Below are 16,730 nucleotides of genomic sequence, written 5' to 3' on the forward strand. Positions count from 1 at the left end.
CGCAGACATGGAGCTACAGCATGAGTGCTGCAGGATGGATGAGACCAAGCAGCTGTAGCTCCGACTACAGACACTCGGAGAGGCAGCTTTAAGGCTTTAGGCTCACTTTTTGTGAGTATATACACGGAATGTCAGATTATATCTTGCATGTAATATGTGAGCAGTCTCTGAGCAGGTTGTCCCGCCTGTGCACCTGATGTCTTGTCTGATGTCTTGAAGACTTCACCTGTCTGCAGCTGAGAGTCCTGAGCACCAGGTATTAATGTCAGTGTCACAGTGTCAGATTTTGAACAACCACATTATTTCATGATGCCACTAAAATATCAGCTGCTGACAGAGCGTGCCCACGTGCAGCTGATGATTGATTCTGTTCTCCTCTTTGCTTTCTCCTCTGTGAGGACGTGGAAACTGAGCGACCCCTGAGTGACCCTGCAGCTGTTTAACTTTGAAGCTCTGTGTGGGACAAATGAAGGTTTCTTCATCTTAGAATCACGGTTATGATCTGTAACTGGACTTCATGCACAGCTCCACTTCTTCCTGAACAGAAACACACTCCTTCACTTCCTGTCTCATGATTGTCTGAATAACATGGATGCTGTTAACACTGAAAGCTGAAGATGCTGAAGGGTTTGGTTCCAGTAAATGAAAGAAATATGATGTTCAATGTTTTCAAAGTCAGGGGACTTGTGTCTATTGTCCTGACCTACTGAACAGTGCAGTCAATGACGTGTCTGAACCAAAACAAGTGCTGAATGTACGTCCACAAAGCTCCAGGTGAAGTGGATCAGGTAGGTTGAGCACAAAAGTTATTTGTAATGATTGTGGACATTTTGTGAGGTGTGTACTGTTACTGTGTTGTTTTGTGTTCAATGAGAAAGTATGAACGTTGTCATCAAGCGCTACATTTATGGGGAAAGTGGGGGCGGAACCTTTGTACACCTGTGAGTTGCCCCGGGGAACGATTAGGGGGGCGGAACGCCTGCTTCTCCTCAGGTGCGATCTGGAGCAGAGGGAAACATACAGACCTGCGTCCTCATTCCTCCTCTTTACCTGCTGAATACAGGTCGGTAACAGTGACTGTGCGCTGACATGTTAGTTCATATTGATTCAGAGTTGGAGCAGACAGTCGCTGCGCTGCTCTCATATGTTTTATCAACGTTTTCTATCATAACAATGGCTGTTAAGAGTTGGGCATGTTCCCGCGCAGATGCTGTTCTTTGTCCAGTGTGACGCCGGGTACACCTGTTGAAATGTTCCATGATGAAACTAAGTTCTGAATGTAACAAGCACTTTACCTCAGCACACATTTCAGTGCTCTTTGACATGAGCGGGACAAACACAGAGACAGAAGAGTGTTTGATGCACAAAGAGCAGAATGAAGATGGGTCATTGACAAATCAAGCTTCTAAAAGGCTATTTTTAAAAAGTATTTTTTTAAATAACGTAATGCATATTTTTGAGTCCAGAATAATGTGTTTAAACAAATCTCATTTATTAAATAACATTTCTATCTGTTTTAACTCATATTTTAACAGTTTTTTTCAACGTCACAAGCAAGAAATGTCAGGTGGCGCAACCAAATATTTATAAATATATATATATATTCCTAATATTTATTTCAAGATAAATCTTTGGCAAGTATCCATTAGGGTGTGTACACTAGGTAACACATTATTATTTGGTAGTTTTGTTTTGTTTATGCAATAATTTAAGATTTTTCCCTTTTGTAGGTCAGGTTTTAACTATCGTTAGCATCCAATTTTGTATTTAAAGACAGAAAAAATATTTAAAAAAATACACAAATTCATATATTCAGTAAAATAAGTACACAGATTACATTTAGAAACCATTTGGTCACTTTAAGCTATTATTTATTAGTTTAAATTGGTTGCACCACCTGACGGTTATTAGTTGTACCACCTGACAACATTAGTAATGACATGAAATATGCTCAAAAAATGCATTTCATTTCAAATATTTACATGTGTTTTAGTAAATAGTCTGTATTTAAATTTTTTTAAGTAAAATAAATCTTTTTTTTCAAGAATGCGAGTAGTAAACATCTCATCAAAACCACTTAATACAACATTACATTTGATACAACCCTATACTAAATGATAATTTAAAAAAGGGCATTTCATGAAGAAAATGCAAGTTTGATTGCTGCAGCTGAAGCATTGCTTTGAAGGCTGATGTGAAGGATTGCTCTGAATTGCTGGAGAATCAGAGCAATTCAGAGCTTTGTATGCCTCTGTGTGTCAGCCTGTCACCATGGTAACAGCAGAGTACTCCAACTTTGAGAGCCTGGTGTGCAGAAACAATTCAGAATTAGAAAATGCTGAATACAAGTTTGATAGAGCAGCATCTAATGAGCGTTTTAAGACTAAAATGGAGTCTGTAGCTTGAAATTTGTAGGAGGAGAAGCATTTGGCAGATGACCCTCGTTGAAGGGCTCTCTCATAGACTCCCATGTTAAAAATGACATCGAAATTGCTTAATATTTAAAAAATTATCATTTTTTTTGAGAAAAACTTAAAGTTGACCCGGAATGTCCTCTGTGAGATGAACATTTTTATAGTTGAATGGCTGAAATCGGTCAATGTATGCTGAAGATACGCTGCACCAAATAATGTACGGAAGAATAAGAAAGAAAGAAAGAAAGAGGGTGAAGAACACAAGTTTGATTGCCTAGCAGCAATCAAACTAACACTAAAGGGAAGTTTTAACAAAATTAAACCATTTTCAAATATGGAGTAATATTTGTACAGACCTACGGAGCCCCACTGATGACATGGTAAAAAAAAAAAAAATTTGTAGGCCACGAAATATGTATAATGCGCGCACGAAATACTAATTCATGGCCACTTAGTATTTCGTAGGAACTAATTAGTATTTCGTGGCCACGAATTAGTATTTCGTGCGCGCATTATACATATTTCGTGGCCTACAAATTATTTTTTTTTTTACCATGTCATCAGAGGGGCTCCGTACAGACCTTCTCAGGTCTGTGTAATAAAGAATTCCCAGTGTGAATGCATTAGCCATGTGTGCCATGAATTGAGAGGCTCTGGTTCTGATATCACTCTGAGAACTTCAGCTGAGTAGAAAAAAATGACGTCAGCACTGTGGGGCCAAGTGAAAGCATTTTTTCCTCCCAGTTACTTTATGCAGCTCACCTGAATCTCTTCACCAACTACTTGAAGAACTTGCCCTACAAAGCGGCATCTAAAATGTACATATTATTATGTAAAAATGTGTAATATCTTTGATTAAAACTAGTAAACATTTTAAACATGTCACAGATATATTTAGAGCTTTTAATAACATTATATAGTGATATTCCTTGCAGTTGTGCCACCTGACTAACTGGTTGCACCACCTGACTTTTCCAACTTATCTTAAAATAAATAGGCTTATGTTTGGATGCTAGTATTAGCGTCTACCCATGTCATCATATTCATATAGATCAATTTTTATAAATAAAGTGTTTTATGATAAAATTTATTTTTTCTAGTTTTCCATTGGTTGTACCACCTGACATAGAAAGTGTACCAGTCTGTATATGAATTGAAAGTAGTTGTTTTTATCAATATTTAAGAGAGAGCTACAAATCTTTTAGCTTAATCCCAAGGGTCCCTTGGGGTCCTCTGGCTGATACAACATCCTGTTTATGGCTATTGTCTATTCACTTTAAAATAAAAGCCCATTGTTTATGGTTGCACCACCCTGACATTAAGTAAATGTAAATTGCGGGACAAATGTTTTTCAGTTATCTCAACAGCTTTAAAACTGTTGATATGAGAAAAAAATAGATTATACAAAAGACTATAAACATAAAAGTATGCCAGAGCATTTAATTTTGAATGTATTGTTATTAAAAGAGCATTTTTAATAGGTTTTTTAGTCTGAGCATTTGCTCGGACAGGTGCTCCACCTGACATTTTAGGGGTTTGAGAAGCCAAAACAGAAAAGAATATAATTATTTGAATGTACTGAAAAATGTATCAAAATAAATAAGTTTTATAGATAAAAGTGACCAATGTTATGAAAAGATTACATTATTTTGAAAGAAAATAGTGGACTCGGACTCAAAAATATGCATGTCATGTCATTGACCCAGATGCATGTTTGTAGCAGTTTACACTGAATGAGAGAGGGATGTATTTACAGGAGATGGTTGTGAATATGAACTATAGGAAAGATGCAGCTTGAAGATGAGATCAATTGTATTGTTGAAACTGAAGTATTGATTGAAGCCAGATGAGAGAATGAATTGTGGAAATGTGAACTTGTGCTATAGAAACCTGACATGAAGCAGGAACAGATGCTTTGTGCTTGTGTGACTGTTTGGACATATGTTCAGTCAATGAGTCAGATGTGATCTGGAGAGGGAAACATACAGACCTGCGTCCTCATTCCTCCTCTTGACCTGCTGAATACAGCTCTTATATTTGTCACTGTGCTCTCCCATCCCTGGGACCGTAACACTAGCTCTGCATCCATCCATTATCTGGCAGCGATTTGTCTTGACTTGATGGGCAGGGTGACCAATCAGGTGCTAGGATCCGCCCATCTGACTTTGATGGGCGAGTTTGACAGATGAAAGGAATTCATGAACCGCTGCAACACAGGACCATGAAATACCTCAGAATGATTTGATGGTGTATTTATTTAATACGTTATAATGAAAGTTATGATTACTTTGCATTTTCTGCATCTGCACGGTTTTATAACACACTTAATTCTGATGTTCCAGGCTGCAGAGTTTCTGTTCCAGCACACCTGGACCCTGAACAGGCCGGACCCGCTCCACCCTCTGCTCAGACCTTTCTGTGTGTGTCTGTGTGTCCTCGCAGGCAGTACCTGGACCATGAGGTGGCGCTGTCTGAGGACATGGTCCACAAGTACAGTGACATGATCCTGGCCAAAATCAACAAGACCGTCTGTGAATTAGGGCCCCTGTTCCTGGTCCAGGACCTGGCGGACTCCATCAAGGTGAGAGCTCCAGCTCAGATATTCAGACACACACACACACACCTGCCACGGCCATGTTTTTCTGTGGAGCTGCAGGCTGAACTCAGACCGACCTTTGATCCACAGGTGACTGATTTATTCTCTGGGACTCTCAGTATGTGGTGGATGAATCTCAGACACACACAGTCTGAGTGTGTTTTTACTGGCAGTGAAAGGGTTAAATGTTTTGCTGTGTGTCACTGACGTAATGAAACATGATCAGAACATGATGCTGTGTAATCAATAATCCACCATCATCATAACTCTGAAACAAACATGACCAGTTGAAACGAACCTGAGTTTATGATCAATCAGCCTGATCAATAAGTTGATCATTAAATCAGTGTCAGGTGAGTCTGATGGTCACAGCTCCATCACTGTGAGCTTTCCAATGATAAATCAATGATACATTTTGCGTCTGTCTGTGATTTGTGGTCGTTCAGGGTGACGTCTGTTTGACTTTTTCTTCTTCTGTGGTGTCTGTGCAGTTCGCCGTGTTGATGTGGATTCTGACCTACGTCGGCGCCTTGTTCAACGGGCTCACTCTCCTTATTCTGGGTGAGGGACGCTCACATTTCCCATCATGCACGGGGGCTGTAACTGTGTGTGACAGCATCAGCTCCCCCTGCTGGTGAGACCAGGGAACATGTTTTCTGATGAAGCTCTGCTCCTCCTCAGGTCTGGTTGGAGTGTTCAGCTGCCCGATTGTCTATGAGAAGCACCAGGTATGTAAACACTGACTGTGGAGAGCTGAACATGTTCCAGGTGTTCTCCGTCACAGCCGGTCCAAAGCAGCTTCCAGCAGAGTCTCAGAGGACAGACCGTCCTCCTGTCCTCAGACGGCGAGAGAGGAAGACCTGATCACAGCTCAGATCAGGAGGGGACATTATTTCATGTCACAAGGACCACACTGACTTCATAAAGAAAGCAAAGTTTCATTTAAAAACCTTCATGGCTTCTGAGTAACTTTAGCTAGAGACATCTAGAGAACCTTTGCCAGACCAAACACGAGTCGTACTTTCATGTCATTGCAGCTGTTTAGTGAGAAGCTCTGGAAGGAAGACGTTTACATTCATACATCAGAAACAGAGAAAGGGATTAAAGGTCATTAATAACCATGCTGTCTGTGGAGCTGATGTCTGCATCAAGTTACAACTCGCTGTGACTTTGGGAAACTTTGAGCATTTGTTTGTTCTGCAGTATAATTGTGAATGATAAACTTCATACTTCAGTTGTGATGATAAAAAGCTCCCAGCTGGAGCCGTGTTTGTGGAATGCATCGTGAAATGTAAACAATGATCAATAAAGCTTGTAGACGAAGAAAGCCCCGCCTCCTCGTCTGTCTGCTAACTCTGTTAGCTTCTGTTTGCTAATGTATGGAAACCTGTCAGTGCCCGGATTCATGAGGAGAACCATGAGTTTTGTAGATTGAGTTTTAGTGTTTGGTTTCTTCTGGGAGAAAGATCAAAGGACCGATCAGCTCTGATACATAATCAATACTCTGTCTGACCACATGAACCAGTGTTTCAGCTGCTTTGTCTTCTGTGAGCTTTGATGGTTGCTGCATGTCTCTTCCTGTCTGTCCTGTCCTCCTCCTCTCCTCCCTCAGGAGGACGGTCCCCTGACGCAGGTCAGAGCTCTGTGTGAACTCTGAAGTCTGTCAGTGACTTTAAACTGTCCTCTGATCCAGATCCTAGCTGCATTCTGTCTCTGTCCCGGTCCCCGCTGTCTCGGTCCCCGCTGGATGAAAATATGTCCTCAGAGACGTTGAAGTCAGTCAAACTCTGCTGCTGCTTCCTGTGTGGATGACTCAGCAGGAAGAGGAAGAAGAACAGCTCTGACTGCTCAGGTGAGTCTGATCAAAGTTCACTTTCACTTTGTCCTCCGCTTGTGGCGCAGCGTCTTTTTCTCTGTAGGAAGGTGAGTCTGTGTGTCTCTGTGAGGACTCTTTGTCTGTCTGTATGTCTCTGTGAGGACTCTTGTGTCTGTCTGTGTGTCTCTGTGAGGACTCTCTGTCTGTCTGTGTGTCTCTGTGAGGACTCTTGTCTCTGACTGTCTCTGTGTGGACGGTCAGCTCAGTGAGGTGGAGCTTTTGTCCAGCAGCTCCCTGCTGCAGCCTGAATGAAGTCTGTCCTCTGTCTCGTCCCTCAGGTGTTAAAGTGTCCTTCATGTCTTCGTATTGATTTCTGTTTGAACTATATTGATGACTTCATGGTGTCGGCAGCATTTCTGTGATTGTTGGAACATTTCCTGTAAAAGCTCCTTTGTCCACATGGACGTTGTAAACTTTGCTGTGTGTTGATTGTTGCTCACTCTGTGAGGCTTTTCAGTCCTTTGTGTTGTGTTGGCCTCTAAAATAAGTTTATTAGACGCTTGTAGTTTTTGTGTCACAAACTGCAGCCTTTGTGTTGTGTTGTCCTCTGCAGGGCTCTGTGAGAATAAAGAGAGGAAGAAGCACATCTGTCACTGCAGCTGCTCAGCAACATGAACAGGTAACACACACACACAGTAACACACACAGTAACACACACACACAGTAACACACACAGTAACACACACAGTAACACACACACACAGTAACACACACAGTAACACACACAGTAACACACACACACAGTAACACACACAGTAACACACACAGTAACACATCCTTTGTGTTACTGCTCCCAAACCCACAGCTCCTTTCTTCTGGTAGCTGCTTCTTCCTCCTGCAGTCACTGTGAAACATCAGCTGATGATTTTTATCTCTGTACCAGGAACAAGAAGAGACCAGACTCACCAGGACCAGGACCAGGACCCAGCTGTGTGTCTCTGAGGAGTGATCAGTCAAAGGGTGTCATTGTTGAATTTAAAGGAGAAGTCCGGTCTTCCTTGAAGCAGTAAGATCTGAGTTTCTTCAAACAGCTGCAGGTTCAGAGCTGACGGCCTGTTTCAGAGCACAGCCGTGTGTGTTCAGCACAGAACACACACTCTGCAAGCAGCTGCTGTTTCTGCATGTGTGCTGACATCATGTGACATCATGTGTGCTAACTGTTCCTGATTGGTCCACAGAGTCCACCAGCAGAGCTCAGAGACTCCCGGTGGTCCGTCTGCCCAGCAGCATCAGACACAGCTGGACTCCATATTTCTGGTGTGTACATGTAGAACAGCTGCTGGTCCATGAGTTGTGTTGTTGTGTCTCCATGCTGCACTTTGTAGACCAGCGGACTGTCAGTCTGTCCAACATGGACCTGATGTTTGTGTCTCTCTGTTCCAGCTGCTGGAGGACAACATCCTCACTTTTGTGAAGGACGAGCTGAAGAAGATCCAGAAGCTTCTGAGTCCAGATTACCCAGAATGCTCCCAGAGGGACGATGAGGAGGATGAAGAGCAGAGGAGGAGCAGAGAGTCCTTTGTGCAGATCACGGTGGACTTCCTGAGGAGGATGGAGCAGGAGGAGCTGGCTGAGCGTCTGCAGAGCAGTAAGAGGATTTAAGAGCTTTAACATGATGGAAAGAGGAAATGAAGTTTCCATCTACACACTCTGCTGTTAACATGATGCAGACATCTGCAGCACATCTGTCACTTCTGACTGAAGACTGTCAGGAAGTTCAGTCACTCATCACATTTACTGTTTGTTCAGGATCTGCAGCTGCAGAGTGTGGACGTAAACTCAAGTCTAACCTGAAGGAGAAGTTCCAGTGTGTGTTTGAGGGCATCGCTAAAGCAGGAGAGCCGACCCTTCTGAACCAGATCTACACAGAGCTCTACATCACAGAGGGGGGGACTGCAGGGGTCAACGAGGACCATGAGGTCAGACAGGTTGAAGCAGCATCCAGGAAAGCACACAGACCAGAAACCCCCATCAGACCAGCAGACCTCTTCAAAGGCTCGCCTGGAAGACAGAAACCAATCAGAACAGTGATGACACAGGGAGTGGCTGGCATTGGGAAAACAGTCCTAACACAGAAGTTCAGTCTGGACTGGGCTGAAGACAAAGACCACCAGGACGTCCACTTCACATTTCCATTCACTTTCAGAGAGCTGAATGTGCTGAGAGAGAAACGGTTCAGCTTGGTGGAGCTTGTTCATCACTTCTTCCCTGAAACCAAAGAGGCAGGAATCTGCAGCTTCCAGCACCTCCAGGTGCTCTTCATCTTTGACGGTCTGGATGAGTGTCGACTTCCTCTGGACTTCCACAACACTCAGGTCCTGACTGATGTCACAGAGTCCACCTCAGTGCATGTGCTGCTGACAAACCTCATCAGGGGGAAGCTGCTTCCCTCTGCTCGCCTCTGGATCACCACAAGACCTGCAGCAGCCAATCAGATCCCTCCTGACTGTGTGGACATGGTGACAGAGGTCAGAGGGTTCACCGACCCACAGAAGGAGGATTACTTTAGGAGGAGGTTCAGAGAGGAGGAGCAGGCCAGCAGGATCATCTCCCACATCAAGACATCATGTGCCACATCCCGGTCTTCTGCTGGATCACTGCTACAGTTCTGGAGGACATGTTGGAGAGCAGAGAGGGAGGAGAGCTGCCCAGGACCCTGACTGAGATGTACATCCACCTCCTGGTGGTTCAGGCCAAAGTGAAGAGGGTCAAGTATGAAGGAGGAGCTGAGACAGATCTACACTGGAGTCCAGAGAGCAGGGAGATGATCCGGTCTCTGGGGAAACTGGCTTTTGAGCAGCTGCAGAAAGGAAACCTGATCTTCTATGAATCAGACCTGACAGAGTGTGGCATCGATATCAGAGCAGCCTCAGTGTGCTCAGGACTGTTCACACAGATCTTTAAAGAGGAGAGAGGCCTGTACCAGGACAAGGTGTTCTGCTTCATCCATCTGAGTGTTCAGGAGTTTCTGGCTGCTCTCCACCTGGTCCTCTGTTACACCAACAGGACCACCGAGGGGCTGGAGGACTTCCTGGGAAAACACTACAAACACTCCTCTCTGGATGACTTCCTGAAGAGAGTCATGGAGAAATCTCTGCAGAGTAAACATGGACACCTGGACCTGGTGGTTCGCTTCCTTCATGGCCTCTCTCTGCAGTCCAACCAGAGGCTCTTAGGAGGCCTGCTGGCTCAGACAGAAAACATATCAGGGATCATCCAGAGAGCCATAAGATGCCTGCTGGGTCAGACAGACAACAGACCAGAAACCATCCAGAGAGCCATCAACAACCTGAAGGAGATGAACACTGATGAAATCTCTCCTGACAGAAGCATCAACATCTTCCACTGTCTGATGGAGATGAACGAGCTCTCAGTCCATCAGGAGATCCAAGAGTTCCTTCATTCAGGGACCAGATCAGAGAAGAGACTCTCTGAGGTCCACTGCTCAGCTCTGGCCTACATGCTGCAGATGTCAGAGGAGGTCCTGGAGGAGCTGGACCTGAACAACTTCAACACATCAGAGGAGGGACGACGGAGACTGATTCCAGCTGTGAGGAACTTCAGGAAGGCTCGGTGAGTCCAGATGTGATGATGATTGTAAATCAGTGTAGATTAGTGGTTCAGGTCTTCACAGATCCACACTGTGTGGTTCTTCAGAGGTCCACGTGTCAGCTGTGTCTTTGTCTCAGATGTTCTTCAGCTGTGTTGTTTGTGTTGAAGGCTGTTAAATCTCTGAACACCATGATCGGCCTCAGTGTGTAACTGTAGCTGCAGCGTTACAGTGATGACATCATGTTGATGATGTCACAGTGATCTGCTTTCACACGGACAGAATCATCCAGAATATTTACAGAACTCCATGTTCTCTGCTCCATCTGCAGATTACAGCACAGATTAACAGTCTGATGAGGATTATTGTTTCATTTCAAACAGTCAGATCAGACAGGCTGAACCACTGATGTGAAGAGCAACATGTCCAACAGGACGTGTCCACCTGTCTTCAAATAAGGTCCACATTAAGTGTCTTCTTTAATAACATGTTTTCTGTGTTTGACAGACTTTCTAACTGTGGACTCTCAGAGACTCACTGTGAAGTCGTGGCCTCAGCTCTGAAGTCCAACCCCTCCCATCTGACAGAACTGGACCTGAGCAGCAACAAGAACCTGCAGGATTCAGGAGTGGAGCAGCTGTGTGTTGGACTGCAGAGTCCTCACTGCAGACTGCAGACTCTGAGGTCAGTTGTCATTATTATCATAGATGATAACAATGGAAGTCCATTTTGTCTCAGACTGCACAGAGCACTGGTAGAGAAGGATCCACAGACAGTTTGACTGAAGGACCATCATCTTCTTCATACTGGTGTCCTTTGGACGTCTTCCTGTCCAACAACAGAAGCAGAATGATATATAAGTGAGAATATATGTGTGCACAGAGAGTGGTAGAAAAGGAGCCTGATGTAAAGGGATGGCAGAACAATCCTCCTCCTTCCTCCTGTCAGGTTTTAACAGCCTTTAAAACGTAGCTAGTGGCTGGAGTTCAGTACATACACTGTATAGAAATGATTCTAATGAAGTCCGGCCAGGACAGGCCTCTGAAATGCTCCTGTTAGTCAGGCCTGGTTTATACGAATGTTTCACTGTCTGAATGTCACATCAGAAGAAGAGCATGGTGCAGTTTCAGCCCCACCACACCTGAGTCTGCATGGCACCCTGACAGAAACCTGGAGGACCTGGATTCAGGGCTCTGTCTCTATGCTGCCAGCAGTATGATGGAAAAGTCAGAGACAGTCCATCACAGGAGAAGAGCTGAAATCAGAGACATCAGACACACACTCAGTGCAGGTGCTCTGAAGCTGGATGAGGAGCAGTGAGAGCAGTGACACAGATACTCCCTCCACAGGAAGAACAGGAGCTGCTGAGGCTCATGGGTCTGATTCAATAAGTCCATACCTAACATGTTGGACACCAGTGCAGCCTTAAGGACACTGTTTGAAGGAGACAGAGACACTGAGAGGAAGCACAGCTCCAACCCTGAAGTTACAACGTCAACAAAGCAGACGTGTCATGTGTAGGTTTGAGCCCTGCCAGCACCTGTTGACCCTGTAGAGACAGACTGAGGTCAGCAGCATGTTATTGATCTGTGTGACATGGACAGGTGTGTGAATGTTGTGCTGACATGATGATGAGGACACAGCGATGTTGATCTGAACATCTCAAACATCTGATTGATCATCAATGATTTCATCTGTTTTTCTTTATTCAGGTTGAGGGACTGCGGTCTGTCAGAGATCAGCTGCGCTGCTCTGGCCTCAGCTCTGAAGTCCAACCCCTCCCATCTGACAAAGCTGGAGCTGGGAGGGAACAATCTGCAGGATTCAGGAGTGGAGCAGCTGTGTGGGTTTCTGCAGAGTCCAGACTGCAGACTGTGGATTCTGAGGTCAGTTCTCTGTTCCTGTTGTGTTTGTCCTCTCTGATCTTCTGAACTCTGATTATTTTCAGTGTACTTGATGAATACCTGCAGCTGATTCAAGTGTTGATCCAGTATTGACCCTGTAGAGACAGACTGAGGTCAGCAGCATGTTATTGATCTGTGTGACATGGACAGGTGTGTGAATGTTGTGCTGACATGTTGATGAGGACACAGTGATGTTGATCTGAACACAGGGTTCTAGAGTGCGACCTAATTTCTCATGTTGCAAACAAGAAATATCTGAGGTTGCACCGGTGCGACCAACTGTTAGAGGGAGACACATTCTCTGCGACTCTCTCCCTGTGGTCCAACAACAGACACACATCAGGCTCATATCATGGTCTAAACCAATCAGAGACAGTGAAGGGTGGGACCCCCGTGTGTGTATGTTTGAAATTGTGTCTGCTGCAGTCAGACCGAGACCGCAGGAAATCCAGAAGAAGAAGACGAATCTGCGAAGAGCTGATGCTGTGTGCTAAAGCTTGTTCCATACGCCACGAGAACAGAGAAATCTGTTGTGACGAGAACAAGAACAAAGAACAAAGTTCGTTTCGGCCCGGACTTTTTGAAACATGTGTGCAGAACTCATACGGCCCTCTGACTGCACCACGCAGACAGACAGACAGACAGACAGACAGACAGACAGGTATTAAAGATGTTTCACTGGTGAACAGCAGGATCCACAGTTCAGGTGAACATGTAGCGGAGGAGGAGGGTTTGTTGCTACTATGCTAATTTGCTGTTGACCTGAATGATGATAAGGAGCCGGTCATGTTCAGGGAGGGGGCGTGACGTGCTCGCAGCATTATGATAGAGTGAACAGCAGGTCTGAGGACAGTGTTATCTGACCTGTGTGGTTCATCCATGAAGGCTGATTCACTCTGACTGACAGCAGTCAGCTGGTTTTAAGGAGTTATACCATTTCAAAAGTATTGTTATTATCCTGCTATAGTGGACCATTGACTGCCAGGATGATATCTGCATAAAAGTGTTCCTCCTGTAACAGACAGAATGAAAAGGTTCTGTCAGCTGGAGCTCAGCTTTAGAAAGAGAGGAGACGCTGAGGAAGAGGTGAGGAAGATGAGGAGAGATACTGTAGCTACACTAGAAACATGTTGAAGAAAACTAAATATATATCTCAATCACAAGTATGAAATAAATAAAGGTGTATATGATTTTAATATTATTTGAAGTCACAGTGGCAGATAGATAAGTGAGGAGCGACAGCCAGAAAATACAGAGAGAAAGCAAACAGGGAAATGAAGAGTGCTGTATGAACTCTTCTTCATCATGGATTTCTGACAGGCAGACTTGTTGGCTAGTTTGTCCATAATATGAATTATCAGTTTATTTATTTACTTATTTGTATTTTGCACAAGGTTTAGGTTTTTTCTCTTTCAAACTGCACACTGCTGTTCTTGTATATCATATCATTTCATCACTTCATACCAAATTGCACATTTGTGCATCTGCACCTATGTTTATTTTTTACTTTGCTGTAAATAATGTTTATACTGTTTCATTTTTACCGTTAGAGGTATGTTTTTTAGTTTGCTTGAGTGACTGTATTTTGCTGCTGCAATCGAGAAATTTCCTGGCTTGGGATGAATAAAGTATTTTCTATTCTATTCTATTCTATTCTATTCTATTCTATTTAACTGTGTTCATTATACAAAGTCCAAATTCATTTTAGGATGATATGTATGGAGATCAATTTTTGGACCTCAGTGTTTCTAAAACTTTGGCTCTATCAGGTAAACAGTAGATATAGCTGTAGATGATGAGAGAAGAAAAGAACTTCTGTGTTAAGATAGATGTCAAGTTAAGGTCTGATCCATAAAATATATGGACAGAGATTGAAAAACAAACTACGATATTAAATGTGATGTGGTGCACCTAAGAAAAAAGTTAGTCTAGAGCCCTGGAACATCTCAAATAAAAAAAGAACATCTGATTGATCATCAATGATTTCATCTGTTTTTCTTTATTCAGATTGATGGACTGCGGTCTGTCAGAGATCAGCTGTGCTGCTCTGGCCTCAGCTCTGAAGTCCAACCCCTCCCATCTGACAGAGCTGGACCTGAGTGAGAACAACCTGCAGGATTCAGGAGTGAAGCAGCTGCTGGATCTTGTGCAGAGTCCAGATTATAATCTGCAGACTGTGAGGTCAGTAGAGGGGTGGAGTCAGTCTGTGCTGCTTTGCTGCTGATGGAGTCTGTGTGAACACTCACTCACCTCCACACTGACTCTCTGATTCTCTCTGCAGGTGGAGGCTATGAAGAGGACGGAGTGTGTGTCCCCATCCATTTGAATCTGATGGGAGTGGGACCAATCAGAAACCATCGGCAGGATGCTGGTGTGTTATGACCTTCAACTTTGAGGAAGACCAAAGGACATCAGTCTGATCACACAGTATGGATCGATGATCAATACTGTATCTGACTGCACTGATGATGGTTCCAGCTCCATCTCTCTCCTCCATCCTTCATTAGCTGCTCTGAGCTCATCAATCATAAGTTAATGATCTGAGCTCATGTCTGACATGATGTTTAATGTCCTGGACTGAATCAGCAGCATCTGTCTGTTTGAACACATGTTATTAAAGATTTGACAGCCATGTTTAAAGGTTTGCTCCTCTTCTTATCATGCTGATGGTTTGTAGAACAGAAGTTCATCTGACCACCACGGATCAGTGTTAGACAAACACAACCTCAGACCAACAACATGCAGCTTAGTGATGAAGGGGAAAATGAATTAGAATATGTGTGGTCACAGGATCAGGAAGGAGATTGGTCAGATCTGTGAATTTATGTCCTTTACCTTTGTGTGTGAACCGATCGTCTGTGAGGTCAGAGGGGAGGAAGAAGAAAAAACGGTGGGAGACATATGTGGCCAGGTGAGTTAATTCCTCTCAGCTGCTGCGGTCATTATCTTGTCTTGGCGTGCTGATTGGTGGCGCCGTAACTATTTAAACAGGCAGGTGGCTGCACTCCTGTCTCTCCTCATCCTGTGTGGCAGAAGCTCGCAGCAGTAGCCTGCAACAGTGGATACGGGGCTATGGTGCCTTTGCACCCAGGTATGCTCAGTGCGTTATGTTTGGTTACCGGGATGAACTGAATTAAATGCCGCATGTCTTTTTGTAGAGTGTGTGGCGGCAGCGTGTGTGCGGCAGGGTTGCGGTCGTCTTTTGCCTTGGTTCCACCTGTGGTCTTGGCGCGGTGAGTTGTCACACCCCTGTAATTAATGATATCTCCCTGTGCTGACGGTGCTCTCTGATCTGCTGCAGTGGTGGTGGCCAGACTGGTGCACCAGAGATCAGTGTGGCCGCACAGCGCGGTGTGGATTTCCTCCCCCTCTGTTTCATCCTTGCACCAACGGGTGCTGCTGTTCTGGTCCTGATCTGCATTGTCGGAGCTTATTGGTCCTCGTCGTGGATTCGTGCAAGATTGAACATAGCTGTTGGAGCCATTGTGGTTGACCTCTGTCTGGTTTAAAATGTGTCAATTTCCTGTTTGACCAGAAGGTGGAGCATGTGGTGTTGTGAAGATATAAGGTGTGCAGGAAGTAATCATTTCAGGGTTGCACACGGTTTTTTGACCTCAGGTAGCGTGTCATGATAAATTTGATTTTTATTTCAGCATGTAACTTAACTAGTGGTTCTCGTTAATTATATGTCGATCAATGATCAAATATCTGAGTGGACATGACGGTATCAGAATAAAAATGCACTTATTAATAATATAGAAGTTTGGACTGTGATTTATGACACGCTGGACAGGAGACGTGTCAGGAAGAAACCACCGGCATAACAGCACGCAGTGACTGATTTATTTTTTGTTGTTAGGTTAGGGTAACTCAAGTCATTACAATAGCCGCATCCACACTTCTGAGTTCTGAGTAACACCAGGAAAATGGACCACATCACACCGGTCAGGATACATTTCAAAACTTTACTCCTGGTCTACAAAGCACTGAATGGTCTTGGACCAAAATACATCCTGGACTTAGTTGTTAGTTGGTCCCCTATGAACCATCCAGACGCCTGAGATCATCAGGGACAGGCCTACTGTGTGTACCCAGGGTCAGAACCAGACGGAGTGAAGCAGGATTCAGTTATTCTGCCCCTCACCTGTGGAACAGCCTTCCTGAGGTCTGCTCAGACAGTCACTTCATTTAAGTCAGGCCTGAAAACTCATTTGTTTACTGCAGCGTTCTCCTAATTTCTTGACTGCACTCTTCTCATTTAATCATCCTGATTCTATTTGATGTTTTTTATGATTTTATTCTTTTTATTATTTTAATTTCCTTCTTAATTTAATGTTTTAAAATGTTTATATTCTGTGATTTCATCTTATGTAAAGCACTCTGTATTGCC

The 16,730-nt window shown here is 44.0% G+C and overlaps 2 protein-coding genes across 5 annotated transcripts in view; both read left to right on the forward strand.

Moving 5' to 3' along the window:
* LOC114431377 (NACHT, LRR and PYD domains-containing protein 3-like) overlaps nucleotides 1–16,730 on the forward strand; it is a 114,660-nt gene that overhangs the window by 14,674 nt on the left and 83,256 nt on the right. The window contains exons 3-4 of one of the 2 annotated variants that reach the window (XM_028399007.1): nucleotides 7,770–7,892; nucleotides 8,065–8,143. The exons of the other annotated variant lie outside the window; for it this stretch is intronic. Of the exons in view, the coding sequence (XP_028254808.1) occupies nucleotides 7,770–7,892; nucleotides 8,065–8,143 (202 nt within the window). The remainder of the gene's footprint in view (nucleotides 1–7,769; nucleotides 7,893–8,064; nucleotides 8,144–16,730) is intronic. 2 annotated transcript variants of the gene reach the window in all.
* On the forward strand, nucleotides 790–6,244 carry LOC114431382 (reticulon-1-A-like). 3 transcript variants are annotated; one of them, XM_028399012.1, is made up of 4 exons: nucleotides 790–1,063; nucleotides 4,857–4,995; nucleotides 5,502–5,571; nucleotides 5,692–6,244. In XM_028399012.1, the coding sequence occupies exons 1-4, from the start codon at nucleotides 870–872 to the stop codon at nucleotides 5,751–5,753; spliced, it is 465 nt and encodes a 154-aa protein (XP_028254813.1). In that variant the 5' UTR covers nucleotides 790–869; the 3' UTR covers nucleotides 5,754–6,244. The 3 variants fall into 3 exon arrangements, 2 of the variants coding, with proteins under 2 accessions (XP_028254813.1, XP_028254814.1); XM_028399013.1 differs by having other exon boundaries at nucleotides 863–1,063; nucleotides 4,757–4,995; XR_003670076.1 differs by lacking the exon at nucleotides 4,857–4,995 and having other exon boundaries at nucleotides 871–1,063; nucleotides 5,692–5,965.

The sequence above is a fragment of the Parambassis ranga genome, unplaced genomic scaffold (assembly GCF_900634625.1).
Source record: "Parambassis ranga unplaced genomic scaffold, fParRan2.1 scaffold_73_arrow_ctg1, whole genome shotgun sequence".
Lineage (NCBI taxonomy): Eukaryota > Metazoa > Chordata > Actinopteri > Ambassidae > Parambassis > Parambassis ranga.

Excerpts from the sequence above, each read along its gene's own strand:
- LOC114431382 (XM_028399012.1), top strand. The coding sequence starts at position 870 with ATGAGAAAGTATGAACGTTGTCATCAAGCGCTACATTTATGGGGAAAG. Across the intron at positions 1,064-4,856 it reads TCTTTACCTGCTGAATACAG|GCAGTACCTGGACCATGAGG; the intron begins GTCGGTAACAGT and ends GTGTCCTCGCAG. Across the intron at positions 4,996-5,501 it reads ACCTGGCGGACTCCATCAAG|TTCGCCGTGTTGATGTGGAT; the intron begins GTGAGAGCTCCA and ends GTGTCTGTGCAG.